This window comes from Malus domestica, chromosome 08 (assembly GCF_042453785.1).
Source record: "Malus domestica chromosome 08, GDT2T_hap1".
Taxonomy (NCBI): Eukaryota; Viridiplantae; Streptophyta; class Magnoliopsida; order Rosales; family Rosaceae; genus Malus; species Malus domestica.
The window spans coordinates 3850414-3864002 of record NC_091668.1 but is presented as its reverse complement, the minus strand read 5'-3'; the positions used below and the strand labels follow the sequence as shown (position 1 = coordinate 3864002).

The window sequence follows — 13589 nt, the reverse complement described above, 5'->3', positions numbered from 1 at the left end:
GATGTGAGTTAGGCCACTCGGCTATAATAATTTTTTGAGAAAGCCACAACAAATGCGGGATCTTAAGCTTACCAAAGAGAATCCAAACGTATAAAAAGTACAGATTTATAATTTCAAATCGTCTTCTTGGCATGGAATCCATGGCTCACAATCTCCTATGCGTCCTTATGAAGTTTGTCGTGTTCAATGCCACAGCGTACGAGCACGCATAAACCCCAGCTGAGCTGATCGCTGCCGAGACTAATAGAATGGCCTTCCACTGCCTTCCGGAGACGAGAATTGCCAATGCAGCGAATGCAACAGCAACAGCAGTGAGTGCCTTTTGCCATGCTTGGAAAGCTTTGACAACATCTCTGCAGATTTTGCAGTGAACCACATGCCGGAAATACCTGTTGGCCAAGTTTGGAGCGTGCATCGATCCGATGCCCCCCTTTGCCGGCAGAGATGCAGAAACCCCGGCTACAAGTCCGGCAGGTGCGTGTTCCACCACAGCAGGCTCTTTGGGCAACGAGATTGTGCTGTGTCCGAAATGGTAAGGCATTCCATGCCCTACTTTGTCCATCCATTTCCTGTACTCAGCAACCCAAGTGTCTGAAGATTTCAGGTTCAGGTACAGCTCTTTGGTTGGTACTTTTTCTTTCATGAGTATCTCGTTCTGCGACGATAGAAATCCCATATCTTGCTCGAAAACCTTGCCGGCATTCTGATGAAAGTACCATTTTGGAAACAATTTCGCGATTGGGGACCTTTTCGTTCCACCAAACCTCACAATGAGCATGGACTTCCCTTGTCCAGTTGGTCTACAGAGAAAGAGACCCGAAAAGTAGTGTTTTTCCCCAGTTTTTTCATCAACGATTTCTCTGTTGTTTTGGAGAGAACATGGTGCCTCAAACCTCAAGAAGCTTTTCCCCGACGGATCAGTTGTCTTGCCCCACCAGCCTGCGAATCCTCGATCAGTTCGTTCAGTGACCTCAAAGAACAGTGGTTGAGCATCTTCCCTTTTCGCACTCCAATCCGTCCTGTCGTGTGAGATCGGTACATGGGCAGGATCCATGAGATTCTCCAAAAGTATGGAGTGATCGTAAGGCAGCTCATGAGTCGTCGACGTGTCTTGAAACCCTGGCCGGGCGAAGTTCTCAAACCACGGAATCTTGGCCGGGTTTGGTGGTGTCTTGTGAGACATCCAAACCCACACAACCCCCTGTGAGTCCTTCACCTCGTATGTTTTCACACAAGCTGATTTCGGAATTTTGGCATCAGCCGGAAGCTGTAATACAAAAACATAAACACACACTCGACATCATAAACCGACATTGATTAAAGAGTCTGTCACTGTATGCCTGTGACAGTATCTCAAATCAATCACGAATTGCCATGCATTTTGAATTTCTCACTTAACAATGCGTAATTAGCTCGAGAGACAGCCGCAAACCTGAGGAATCTTTACGCATTTTCCTTGGCCTTCGAATTGCCAACCATGATACAAACATTCCAACCTTCCATCAATCAGCTGCCCTTCCGATAGTTTCGCCAACCTAGCTAAGAGAGGATTGTCATGAGTCACGAGTCATGACTAGTTAGCAAGTTAATACGACGCTAACAACTTTCATACATTAAGAAAAAAAGGTTACGAAATAAACATGCACAAACTATGAGCGTTAACCAATTAGTAAGTTAATGCGACACTAATGATTGTTTTCGACTCTAAATTAGTCACTTGAGACTCAAACAGCAAACTTCATTTTAATCCTTGGCAAAGATGACTTTTAAATTAAAACCATGAGTAAGATTAAAATCTAATTTTAGGCCCTTGATACATTAATAACCTCATTTATTAATTATATTTTGAATTTTGAATTATTTCTGTTTTTCTTCCTAATTTTTAATGTATTAATTTGATTTGATTTTCATTTTCATTTTCATTTCATTTATCCTAATATATTTTATTGTAAACATTTATAAATTAATTTTTGTTATACAATATATTATGATGTACTTTGTCTTCTTCATTTAGGTACATTAAATTCATTATAATCGATTTCGGTGCATATATTCAGCTACACACATTTCGTTACATACATTTCGATATAAATATTTAGGTACATTAATTCAATATAATACATTTTGGTGCATACATTTTGGTACACACATTTAGGTACATTAATTTAATATAATATATTTCGGTGCATACATTTCGGTACTAACATTTAAATACATTAGTTCAATATAATACATTTCAATACTAACATTTTGATACATTAATTGAGTCTTTCAAGTTTGAAGAATGTTAAATAAAATTAATAAATTAAAATTTGTATATTAATAAATTTAAATATTTAATAGGAGACATTAAATAAAATGTACATTAATTATTTTGAATTAAGAACACATCAATGAATTATAATCAATATATAATCACGAGATTTATTTTAAATTTCAATCTTTTTTAAGGATTGAAGTTAAAAAAAAAAACCCTAAAATTAATTTGCATGCTTATATATAAGAATCTAGAACCAACAGACAATGTTACCTGTGGGGGCAACGATCTTGGTAGCACTGGAGCTCTCCATTGCCGTCCCTGTACAGGACGAGCTGCCTATCAAACACTGTGAGACCCAGAGGAGCATCGTTTGGAATGTCCTGTGTGAGGTACAGCGGGTACCATTCCTCCGTCCAATCGTAATCCGCCACGACCCTCTCTCCCCTCCTCTCCGCCTCGCTGGTTGGACCCACCATGACCTTGTGATCCTCCTCCGCTGCGGGCGCCTGATCTCCATCAAGTGGCAGGGGAGGAGGTTTGGTGTCTGCAACTGCACCACACTTGATGCTGCTCAGGCTAATCTTTCTGGAAGGAATGAAGGGTCTGAGATGGGTTGGTGGGGAGAGAGATAAGAGGAGTTTGAGCGGCTGTGATTGCTTGGGGGTTTGGTGGAGGTGGAGGGAGGTGGAATGGGAGAAAAAGGGGTGGAATAAAGCCATGTTTGATTCAATTGGGGAGGAAGCAAAGGAGGAGGAAGATGATGACATTGAAAGAAAAGGAAGAGGGAAATCTAAGGAGGAAATAAAGCCATGTAAATATGTGACTCTAGAGAGAGAGAGAGAGAGAGAGAGAGAGAGAGAGAGAGATAGAGAGAAGGGAGGAGCGAGAGAGTGAAATCGGGTTGGGGGTTGCTTATTTGCTTGTTGCACTTATGTTAGCCACACAATCTTTGAAGTGTGGTCAATCAACAAGAAATAGTGCTAGCTAGCTTATGTGTTTCTCTTACATATGTACTCTTTTTGGTACTCAACATTCATTGCAATAGTACAAACAAACCCAACTTCTCATGAAGATAATGGGTATGACTGACCGAGTTTAAGGCAGCTTTCGCATTGAGTGAGATTAATTGATGTTGAAAGAGACAAAATTGTAGGGAGTTTCATGCAGCTTTCACAATGAGAGGGAATTACTTGAAATCAATGAGACCCCAATGCATGAGTCTCATGCTTTTGTGAATGTTGCTGATTTTTTTCCTTGTGTGATAAACAGAAAACCGAACATTGCGACTCATATACTTTTAAAGGCTACTTTTCTCCTTGACATGGTCGAGTACCATTACTTTGTAATTTCAAATCACACGGATGTAAAAGTAACTCATTGTAAATTTATAATCATAAAGAAAAAAAAATTGTCGTTTGACGCCCTAAACTATTACCCTAGTTAAAATTGATTCTCTGAACTATTTTTTTAACAAATTAAGCCACTGAAATATTTTGAAATCAGTCAATTATCCCCCTTACCATAAGATTTTAATGAAATTTCATACACTTCACTGTCAAATACTGGCAAGACTTTACCCTCAAGAGTGAATCACATACTGGTCATGAGCTAATATTTGATGACAAAGTAGATGAATTTTATCGAATCTCATGGTAAAGAGTTAATTGGCTAGTTTCAAATAGTTCAAGGAGTAGTTTACTAAAAAGTAGTTTACTAAAAAGTAGTTTAGAAGTCAATTTCATCTAGAGTAATAATTTAGATGGTCAAATGAGGTTACTCCAAAGAAAAAGTTCAACAAGTGGCCCTTTACCACAACGGTGGAAAGAAGTTAAGCCCTTGCATAACGACGTATGTTCAAATTTCGTCGGTGGCTAATCTAACATAAATCTATTGTTTGATAAAATAAAAAAAAATGTGATCGTCTTCAAGTAGATATGGCCTCAAGCATTTCCGGAACTTCCAAACATTGGGCTTTAAACTTTGTTGGGCTGCAGTATTTGAATTTCACCCTGTATGACCAATATACGTGAAGTATGTAGAAGTTGACAGTATTGCCAAATGGCCTATTAGCTCAGCTGGTTAGAGCGTCGTGCTAATAACGCGAAGGTCACAGGTTCGAGACCTGTATGGGCCATTTCTTTTTTTGTTTTTTCCTGCTTCGATCTCCTTTCTCGCTTGGTGGGATCCACTAGGAGGAGCTTTTTCTTCCCAATTTGTTGAATTTGGTGAAAGTCCCACTTCAAATGTCTTCAAAGTTCAAAGCTGCCAGATCATGGATCTTGAATCTCATTAGAGAGAGAGAATTTTAATCTAAAGGGAAAATGTAGAAGCATATTACTCCATCCATCTTGGTTATGCTCAATTCAGATTTGATGTATATTAATATATTTTTTATTTAGTATTTCAAAATTATCATAAACAGTGTATCATTTCTACGTCTTCATAAATAAAGAGTGCGATATAACATTTTTAAAATTTTAATAAAAAAAATTTCAAATGTAAACTTATGTAAGCAAACAAAAACCGACATAATTGGAGAAGTGATTTTTCGCACTCATATTCGTCTCTTGCAGACTTATGTTATTTCTAATTTTTCGATTGAATAAATCAAAAAAAAAAAAATCAGTTGACAAAAGTAAACATGAGAGTGCAAAACAAAACAAAAAAAAGTGTATGACTATATCATATGTTATAATTGAACTTGCAAGACAAAGCTCAAATAATTAGCTCGTTTGAAAGTACTTTTTCAAAATTCACTTAAATTTTTACTAAAGATTGGTTTAAACAATATTTTTACTCGCTTTCGGATATTCTAAAATATGGAAACTTGAATATAACACATGAGGTACTCAATAACCACAATGTCAATCATGTACCCTATTGTCCACTTTAAACATCTTTCTTAATATTTCATAATTTAACATATGAATCTTTGATCACCTCATAAATCACAACCTCTTGTGCAACCTTATGAAGTTAGTAGTACTCAATGCAACAGCGGCTGAGCAACCATAAGCCCCAGCCGAAAACACAGCAGCCGCCACCAAAAAAACCGCCTTCCACTGCCTCCCGGACACCAAAATCGCAACCAAAACCATCACAGCAGCAACTCCCGAAAGTCCGGTTTTCAAAACCCGAAAACTCTTCACAACATTTCTACACCCTTTGCAATGAATCACATGCCTAAAATATCGGTTGCTCCAATTCGGAACATGCATCGTTCCAACGCCTCCCTTAGCCGGCTGAGACGCTGAAACACTGGCAACAAGCCCTGCCGGTGCATGTTCCACCACGGCCGCCTCTTCGGGCAACGATATAGTGCTGTGACCTACATGGTAAGGCATGCCATTGCTAACTTTGTCAACCCATTTTCTGTACTCTGCCACCCAAACATCAGATGATTTTAAATTAAGGTACAACTCTTTCGTGGGACGTTTTTTTCTCCAAAGTATTTCGTTCTGAGACGAGAGAAATCCCATGTCTTGCTCGAAAACTGTACAAGAAATGTGGTGGAAGTACCAAGTCGGAAACAGTTTTGCCAACGGGGAGAGTTTCGTGGCTCCGAACCTCATAATAGCCACGGATTTTCCCTGCCCCGTTGGTCTACAGAGGAAGAGCCCGACAGAGTAGTGCTTCTCACCGTTCTTGTCTACAATTTCCCTCGTGTTTTCGATAACGCCGGGTGCCTCAAACCTTAAGAAAAAAGGCAAGTGCTGGTCTTTTGCCTCACCATAATACCCTGTAAAACCTCTGTCACTCCTTTCAATCACCTCAAATCTCAGTGGCTGCGCATTTTCTCTTTTCGCTGAGAAACCTGTCCTGTCGTGTGAGATTGGAATGTGGGCTGGATCCATGAGGTTCTCCAGAAGAATGGAGTGATCGTAGGGGAGCTCATGGATTGTCGAAGAATAATCAAAGCCGGGTTTATCAAAGTTTTCGAACCAAGGTAGTTTTTTGGTGTTTGGTGGTGTCTTGTGAGACATCCACACCCAAACAACGCCTTGAGAATCCCTCACTTCGTATGATTTAACACAAGCTGCTCTCGGAATTTTAGCATCAGATGGAAGCTGTTTAGAGAAAACAGAGATCAATTAAGTTCTATAATTAGTGTAGATCATGAAATTAATTAAGAGGGGGACTCATATAATATGAAACAGAAATGTTTTTGATTAACTAGAATACTAATAATTCAAACATACCTGTGGAATCTTTACACATTTTCCTTGGCGTTCGAATTGCCAACCATGGTACAAACACTCTAGCCTTCCGTCGATCAAATGGCCTTCGGATAGTTTTGCCAGCCTAAGAAAATAAACACCAAGAACTTCACTTTTTGTTAGTAATGAAGTTTGTATTCAAGAGGCAACAAAGCAGAGTAAACAAAAACAGGGGAAGAACAGAGGACCAAAACAGGTGAAAAACAGAGGATACAAAACAAATTAAGCTATATACTACATACATAGCTACTTTAGATTTCGTGAATTAAAAGAAGGTGATGAACCATGAGATGGATAAGATTAACTGTTACCTATGTGGGCAACGATCTTCGTAACAGCGAAGCTCACCCGAGCCATCTCGATACAAGACGAGCTGCTTATTGAAGACGGTAAGGCCTAAAGGTGCATCTTCAGGCAGGTCCTGGGTGAGGTAAAGAGGGTACCATTCTTCCGTCCAATTGTATCCGGTTGCGACGCTTTCTTCTCCATGCTCTTCTTCTTTGGAAGGAGTCACCAAAACCTTGTGATCCTCTTGTTCATCTTCCTTCAAATCATCGTCATGATCAAGCGGAGATGCAACTACGGCTTTGGAGAGAAACTTACCTACACCCGAGATGTTATCGCGACTCTTATTATTTGTTAGTACTAATGTGGATGGTTGAAGAGGTGTAGGGTTTGATTTTAGTTTTGGTGTTGATGGTTTGGGAGTGGAAGAGGGGAAGATGTGTGAGACTAGAGGGTGAAGGAGAGCCATTTTTGATGAGGAGATGAGGAGAGATTGCTTGAAATCTTTGGAAACTTAGACTAACGGAGGTTTCATGTTCCAACTTTGTTGGTCCAATAATTGTCCTAACCTTGTTGCCTTAAAACGACACATGTGTCCCACCTCTCCGTCATTTTATCAATTTATGTGTCGCGCCTCATTTGTTTGTTATCCTTATCAAACAAGTGTGCACGTAATTAAGTTGTTAAAACTCAAATTTACGCTTTTATTATAATATTTCTCTTTTAAAGTGTGTTTTCAAATATGAGATTTAACGTTTGAGTATATAAAGTTGTAACCTAAAGGACAAAACAAGAAAACTCGAACCTACCACTACTTTAAAAACAACGCTCGTAAGGAGTACTATTGAAACCAAGAAATACAGGCCTACCTAAACTTGCATAAGACTGGGAAGAAAACTCTTTCATTCGAGATGAGAGTGATATCTTTTTAGAGCAACTCCACCCATGGAGCCCTCCTCCCTGGCAATCCACTATTCAATCCACCCTATTGAACAGTAACTGCCTTAAATGAATAGTAATTAACATTAATGAACAGTAATTGCCATTTACATATCCACCCTTGGAACCCTTCCCCCTGACAATAAGCAATAAAAATAATAGTTTTTTATGTTTGTTTAAATAATAAAAAATTACAAAACTATCTCTCTCTCTCTCTCTGACACAAAAAAAATAAAAAATTACAAAACCCTCGGGCCACAGGCCCGTCGACTCCCCACCCCCCCTTCGCTCGACCTCCCACCCTCACTCGGGCCCTTCCCCGCTGGATTTGCTCCCACCGGCCCGAGGGCCCTTTCTCCTCGCCTGACGCCCGAGCAACCAACAAGGCTGGAGTTGCTCTTAGATACTAGAGGTACTTTTAAAATGTGCGGTGAGGTTTCATATTTTTCACATTATTCCTAAAGTTTTGAAATTGTATTAATTTACACCTTTTAGATATTTGAACATCTATATATCCATAAATTGATAAGGTATTTAGTCGATGTGATGCAAATGTGGCTTACACATAATCATAATTACAGATTTCATGCTCATCATGTCATCAATTTAATAAATATTTAAATGTTGTAGGGCATGTTTAACCAACGAATATAGGTGATTATAGTGAGAGAAATAGAGGGGTGCGGCAAAAGAGTCTGATTTAATTATGAGGTGTGTATTATTTCAAGATATTTATAGTAGTAGAAAACATAAAATTCTTACCTGATAAGTATTACAAACATGATACTTATGTAAAAAATAAAATACGATAGAATTCTATAAGGATTTCCTAAGATTTCAGGATCATGTTCCTAATCTAATTAGAACTTTATTAAACAAAATATATACACCTTCAAAATTTTAAGAGCAACTTTTAATTGAATTTTTTGGGCTGGGAAAGACGAAAATAAAAGAAATCGGCGGAACAATACGATCTTCTGCTTTAAACCGCCACTGTAGTGTTCGAGTTTCCCTCCATTCCTGCTCCGGACTCCCATTCCAGCATCTTCGGAATCGGAATGAAGATTGCTGTATAAGGTGGTATGCATGGCGACCTCGACAACATCTACCGAAGGCTCATTGGGGGCAGATGACCCCACTCAAGTCGTTCGTTTGTTTAGTTGCAGACTACAATTATATAATATACACAGGTTATCTTTGAAAAAAATATATGTATCTAATATCCAACATACATTCATTTTACTTAGACTCCATATCAAATATTATATGAACAATAGTACTCTTGTTCTGTCATTCAAACCGAAAAAACCTTCTCCCACCTATCATGTACATATATTTTTCTCATCACTTTGCCACTTTTCCCTACTATATTGAAATTTTTGTAACATTGGAATTGTGATATATCATCATTTGAAACCATCCTTAATATCATATTGCGTATAACCATGCTATAATAAGATTTTCTTAGTTGTTTTTGGTTGCCCCCACTAGAAGAAATTTCTGACTCCGTCCCTGCCTCCAACGCTACGAAAAGCTCCACAACACCACCATCGACCTCCTCCTCTGCTGCGGCGACTTTCAGGTACTGCCGCCCACTTTCCTGAATTCCCCATATCGCCCCTTCATTCTTGCTTACTTGCCCTAAATTTTTGAGTTTTTTTTTTTTGTACTCAATTGTCTCCGAAAGTACCGATTTTTCGTTGAATTTAATTGTTCAATTTTCCAAATTTCGGCATTTGCAGTTTCGTTCTGTTAGGTACTTAAGCCCAAGGGAAGAGCTCAACCCAAAAGACTAGTCCAATAGGTGGGAAGACCCCAAGGACTTAAGAACCCCTACACTCCCATAAGTGTAGTTGATGTGGGATCATAACATTACACCACCCTTTGGAAGACCCGACACCCACGACGGTAATCACATCGCCCAGTCCCTCGTCACCAAGTCCCTTGGAGCCCATACTCCCAAAGTGGTAATCACGAGGCGGCACGTCACGTCACCAAGACCTGCAGCGTCGGGCACCTAGGCTCTGATACCAATGTTAGGTACTCAAGTCCAAGGGAAGAGCCCAACCCAAAAGACTAGTTCAATAGGTGGGAGGACCCCAAGGACTTAAGAACCCCTACACTCCTATAAGTGTAGTCGATGTGGGATCATAACATTACACCACCCTTCGGAAGACCCAACGCCCACGGCGGTAATCACGAGGCGGCACGTCACGTCACCAAGACCCGCAGCGTCGGGCACCTAGGCTATGATACCAATGTTAGGTACTCAAGCCCAAGGGAAGAGTCCAATGGGTGGGTGGGTCTTGGTGACGTGACGTGCCGCCTCGTGATTACCGCCGTAGGCGTCGGGTCTTCCGAAGGGTGGTGTAATGTTATGATCCCACATCGACTACACTTATGGGAGGGTAGGGGTTCTTAAGTCCTTGGGTCCTCCCACCTATTGGACTAGTCTTTTGGGTTGGGCTCTTCCCTTGGGCTTGAGTACCTAACATTGGTATCAGAGCCTAGGTGCCTGACGCTGCAGGTCTTGGTGACGTGACGTGCCGCCTCGTGATTACCGCCTTGGGGGTATGGGCTCTAAGGGACTTGGTGACAAGGGACTGGGCGACGTGATTACCGCCGTGGGCGTCGGGTCTTCCGAAGGGTGGTGTAATGTTATGATCCCACATCGACTACACTTATGGGAGTGTAGGGGTTCTTAAGTCCTTAGAGTCCTCCCACCTATTGGACTAGTCTTTTGGGTTGGGCTCTTCCCTTGGGCTTGAGTACCTAACATTGGTATTAGAGCCTAGGTGCCCAACGCTGTGGGTCTTGGTGACGTGACGTGCTGCCTCGTGATTACCGCCTTGGGAGTATGGGCTCCAAGGGACTTGGTGACGAGGGACTGGGCGACGTGATTACCGTCGTGGGCGTCGGGTCTTCCGAAGGGTGGTGTAATGTTATGATCCCACATCGATTACATTTATGGGAGTGTAGGGGTTCTTAAGTCCTTAGAGTCCTCCCACCTATTGGACTAGTCTTTTGGATTGAGCTCTTCCTTGGGCTTGAGTACTTAACACGTTCTTGCTAATTTGCCCTAAAGTTTCAATCTTTTTGTTCGGGGTGATCTAGTTGTTAATGAAATTAGAGAATTTGATTAATAATGAGGGAAAACTATTGTGTTAGTGAAATTAGGCTGTGAGGAATGAGAGGGACTTGGATAGCTTAAACGTGCCTCGTAAATTCCGGAGCATGAACACATTCTGGAAATACTATTCCGGTGAGGCAGTGGCTCCGTACCCGATCATATTCATCGGCGGCAATCACGATGCTTCTAATTACTTGTGGGAACTGTGAGCCCCTTCTTTAACTACAATCTATGGCATTCTCTTCGAATTGTTTTTCGTGTCGTTTTTTTCGCTTTGGATGAATGATTGTTGCGGGTTTTTTACTTGTTTTTGCTGTTTGTATAGGTACTATGGAGGATGGGCAGCACCTAATATATACTTCTTGGGGTTTGCTGGTGTAGTCAAGTTTGGAAATCTTCGAATTGGTGGACTCTCTGGAATTTGCATACAGCCCGATTTTCTTAAAGGTTTGTTTGCTTTAGTTTTGTGTACCATTACAGGTGTTTACTTCATTGCTTATCTTTTGTTGGTAAAACAATAGCTGTTTATGTTTTGCTATTATGGTATGTGCTATTTTGACATATGGTGTTAACTGCTTGAAGGCGGTTCATTTTTTTTCCTCTTGAGCAGGACACTTTGAGAGGCCTCCTTATATTGGTCTATCAGGTCCGTGTATCATGTTCGTGAGTATGATTTCCACAAACTGATTCAAGTTGAGGAACCAATCGATATTTTCCTTTCACATGATTGGCCTGTTGGCATCACTGATTGTGGGGACTGGAAGGAGCTTGTTCGGGAAAAACCGGATTTTAAGCAGGAGGTAATTGCAAGAACGGAAAAATGAGTTAATAAGCTCTGATTGGTATGTTTTCGAACCACTTATCTCGTTTAAAATGTCATTAGGTTCAAGAAAGAAGTCTTGGAAGTAAACCAGCTGCTCAATTGCTAGAACTGAAACCACCTTATTGGTTTTCAGCTCATTTACACTGCATATTTGCTGCTTGTGTTCAACATGGGGAAGATGGTTCAGTGACAAACTTTCTTGCCCTTGATAAGTGCCTACCAGGACGCAAATTTCTTCAGGTATTTGATGAGATTCTGAAAGTACTGTATAGGATGTTCCCCGCAGTCATTGCTGGTAGCTAATGGGTTCTACGTGTGACATTTTCTGGCATTTTAGGTTATTGAAATTGAATCGGAGCCTGGCCCTTATGAGATTCAGTACGATGAAGAATGGCTAGAAATAACTCGGCGATTTAACTCTGTTTTCCCTCTCATGACCAGAAGTGCAAATCTTCGGTGTGTACATTTTTCGAAATGTATTGAGCATGCTGCCAATGATTAGACCTTTAAACTTTATATTCCCTCTGTGGTCTTTACCCTTTTAATGTTTTTTCTCTTGTAAAGTATCTACTAAGTGTGCGTGTGTTATATTGTAGGAATGTACATCTTGACAAACATGGTGGTCATCAATGGGTCAGGAGCAAGTTGCAAGCAAGAGGGGCCAGACCGTTTGAATTCGCCCAGACGGTTCCACCTTACAATCCCTCTCAATCTGTCTCTTATGGTTCTTTTCGTGGTAAGGATCATCATGTCATTCTGAATGCTGTTAAACAAGAACATTTTATGTAAATATTCTTTTTCGCAGCACACGTTCGGAATCCTCAGACAGAATCCCTGTTGCAGTTTCTGGAACTTCCTTACCTTCTTGATAACACATAGAGGTAAAAATCTGCTCATAAAGTGAGGGTTTATTATGTCAATTGCTTGGTAAACTTTGCAGATGTTTTTTTACAAACTATTTATGGGTCCCTCCTGCAATTTGTGTTACGAACCTTTTCCTCTTTCAAGCTTGGTGCGATGGCAAGTGCCTTTGCCCATGAGCGGTAGGTCTCGGGTTCGAGACTTGGGAGCAGCCTCTCCATAAATGGGGGTAAGGCTAGCCGACATTCACCTCTCCCAGACCCTGCGTAAAGCGGGAGCCTTGTGTACTGGGTACGACCTAACCTTTTCCTCTTTCAAGCTTCACTAAAACTAACTGCAAAGCTTTCTGCAGGTTCTGTTGAAGAGAATAGTGAAGACATTCCCATTGATGATGTGGATGATTTGGAAGAAGATGTCGTGGATAGCGAAAATGAAAATTCGTGAAAACTCCTATAGTTATATACCTCTTCGGGCATCCATCATGTGTCCGTTCCAAAATATTTGGGCTGATCAATGCCGTTAGGGTCTCTCAGTCGAAGCTTGTTTAATCGAATTTCATCTATATGCTTGGATGGAAGTAGGTCTGGTCTCTTTTCTTCCTTTTTTAAGGCCTGTTGTGAATATAATTTATTCAGTGTCTGATTTTTGTAAGAGGGAGCAAATCATATGCTATATTGACCCATGAGTACAAGAGATGTATGTACTGACTTTTGTTTTCGATCTGAAAGTGGATAGACCGACTTGTTAGACAAGATTTTGTGTATTTTAAAATGTTTGTGGCATTGTTCTTGTTAATTAGCTTTTCGGGTTCATTTCTTTTCGGCGCACTTTGATATTCCCCTATGGGAAAAATCTTGGGCGTGACAGGTGATATATCACCATGTGTCTATCGCACACATCCTGTGATTAACATAGAGAGGAGGGAATGGGTTAGATGCCAAGGTAACACATGTCTGTCCAAGTTGGTGATCCAGTGTGGTAGCTATAAGGCTACAAGTCATATAATACTTTCTCGAGTGCCCTCTAGATGTGAGTCCCTGTGCGGTCGCTCCACTTACATCTATCTCAAGATAG

The 13589-nt window shown here is 40.6% G+C and overlaps 2 protein-coding genes, 1 non-coding gene and 1 pseudogene across 3 annotated transcripts; 2 read left to right on the top strand and 2 right to left on the bottom strand.

The window, feature by feature from the left end:
- Positions 1 to 4: 4 nt before the first annotated feature.
- LOC103440560 (protein TIC 55, chloroplastic-like) lies at positions 5 to 3438 on the bottom strand. Its single transcript, XM_008379260.4, has 3 exons — positions 2531 to 3438; positions 1433 to 1535; positions 5 to 1267 (listed from the first exon to the last, which is right to left on the bottom strand). The coding sequence occupies exons 1-3, from the start codon at positions 3025 to 3027 to the stop codon at positions 146 to 148; spliced, it is 1722 nt and encodes a 573-aa protein (XP_008377482.3). The 5' UTR covers positions 3028 to 3438; the 3' UTR covers positions 5 to 145.
- An 882-nt stretch (positions 3439 to 4320) lies between these two features.
- On the top strand, positions 4321 to 4394 carry TRNAI-AAU (transfer RNA isoleucine (anticodon AAU)). The gene has a single exon. It is a non-coding gene; the product is annotated as a tRNA-Ile (tRNA).
- Positions 4395 to 5068: 674 nt separating this feature from the next.
- LOC103410542 (protein TIC 55, chloroplastic-like) lies at positions 5069 to 7307 on the bottom strand. The gene is made up of 3 exons (XM_070826918.1): positions 6789 to 7307; positions 6460 to 6562; positions 5069 to 6327 (listed from the first exon to the last, which is right to left on the bottom strand). The coding sequence occupies exons 1-3, from the start codon at positions 7229 to 7231 to the stop codon at positions 5209 to 5211; spliced, it is 1665 nt and encodes a 554-aa protein (XP_070683019.1). The 5' UTR covers positions 7232 to 7307; the 3' UTR covers positions 5069 to 5208.
- Positions 7308 to 9841: 2534 nt separating this feature from the next.
- Positions 9842 to 13004, top strand: LOC114826465 (lariat debranching enzyme-like; annotated as a pseudogene).
- Positions 13005 to 13589: the final 585 nt, after the last annotated feature.

What these genes read in the sequence shown, in the direction of transcription:
- LOC103440560 (XM_008379260.4), bottom strand. Translation starts at nt 3,027, where the DNA reads ATGTCATCATCTTCCTCCTCCTTTGCTTCCTCCCCAATTGAATCAAAC. An exon ending in CAAGATCGTTGCCCCCACAG is followed by an intron (nt 1,536 to 2,530) that starts GTAACATTGTCT and finishes TCTCTTAGCTAG; the next exon opens with GTTGGCGAAACTATCGGAAG. An exon ending in AATGCGTAAAGATTCCTCAG is followed by an intron (nt 1,268 to 1,432) that starts GTTTGCGGCTGT and finishes TTTGTATTACAG; the next exon opens with CTTCCGGCTGATGCCAAAAT.
- LOC103410542 (XM_070826918.1), bottom strand. Translation starts at nt 7,231, where the DNA reads ATGGCTCTCCTTCACCCTCTAGTCTCACACATCTTCCCCTCTTCCACT. An exon ending in GAAGATCGTTGCCCACATAG is followed by an intron (nt 6,563 to 6,788) that starts GTAACAGTTAAT and finishes TTATTTTCTTAG; the next exon opens with GCTGGCAAAACTATCCGAAG. An exon ending in AATGTGTAAAGATTCCACAG is followed by an intron (nt 6,328 to 6,459) that starts GTATGTTTGAAT and finishes TTCTCTAAACAG; the next exon opens with CTTCCATCTGATGCTAAAAT.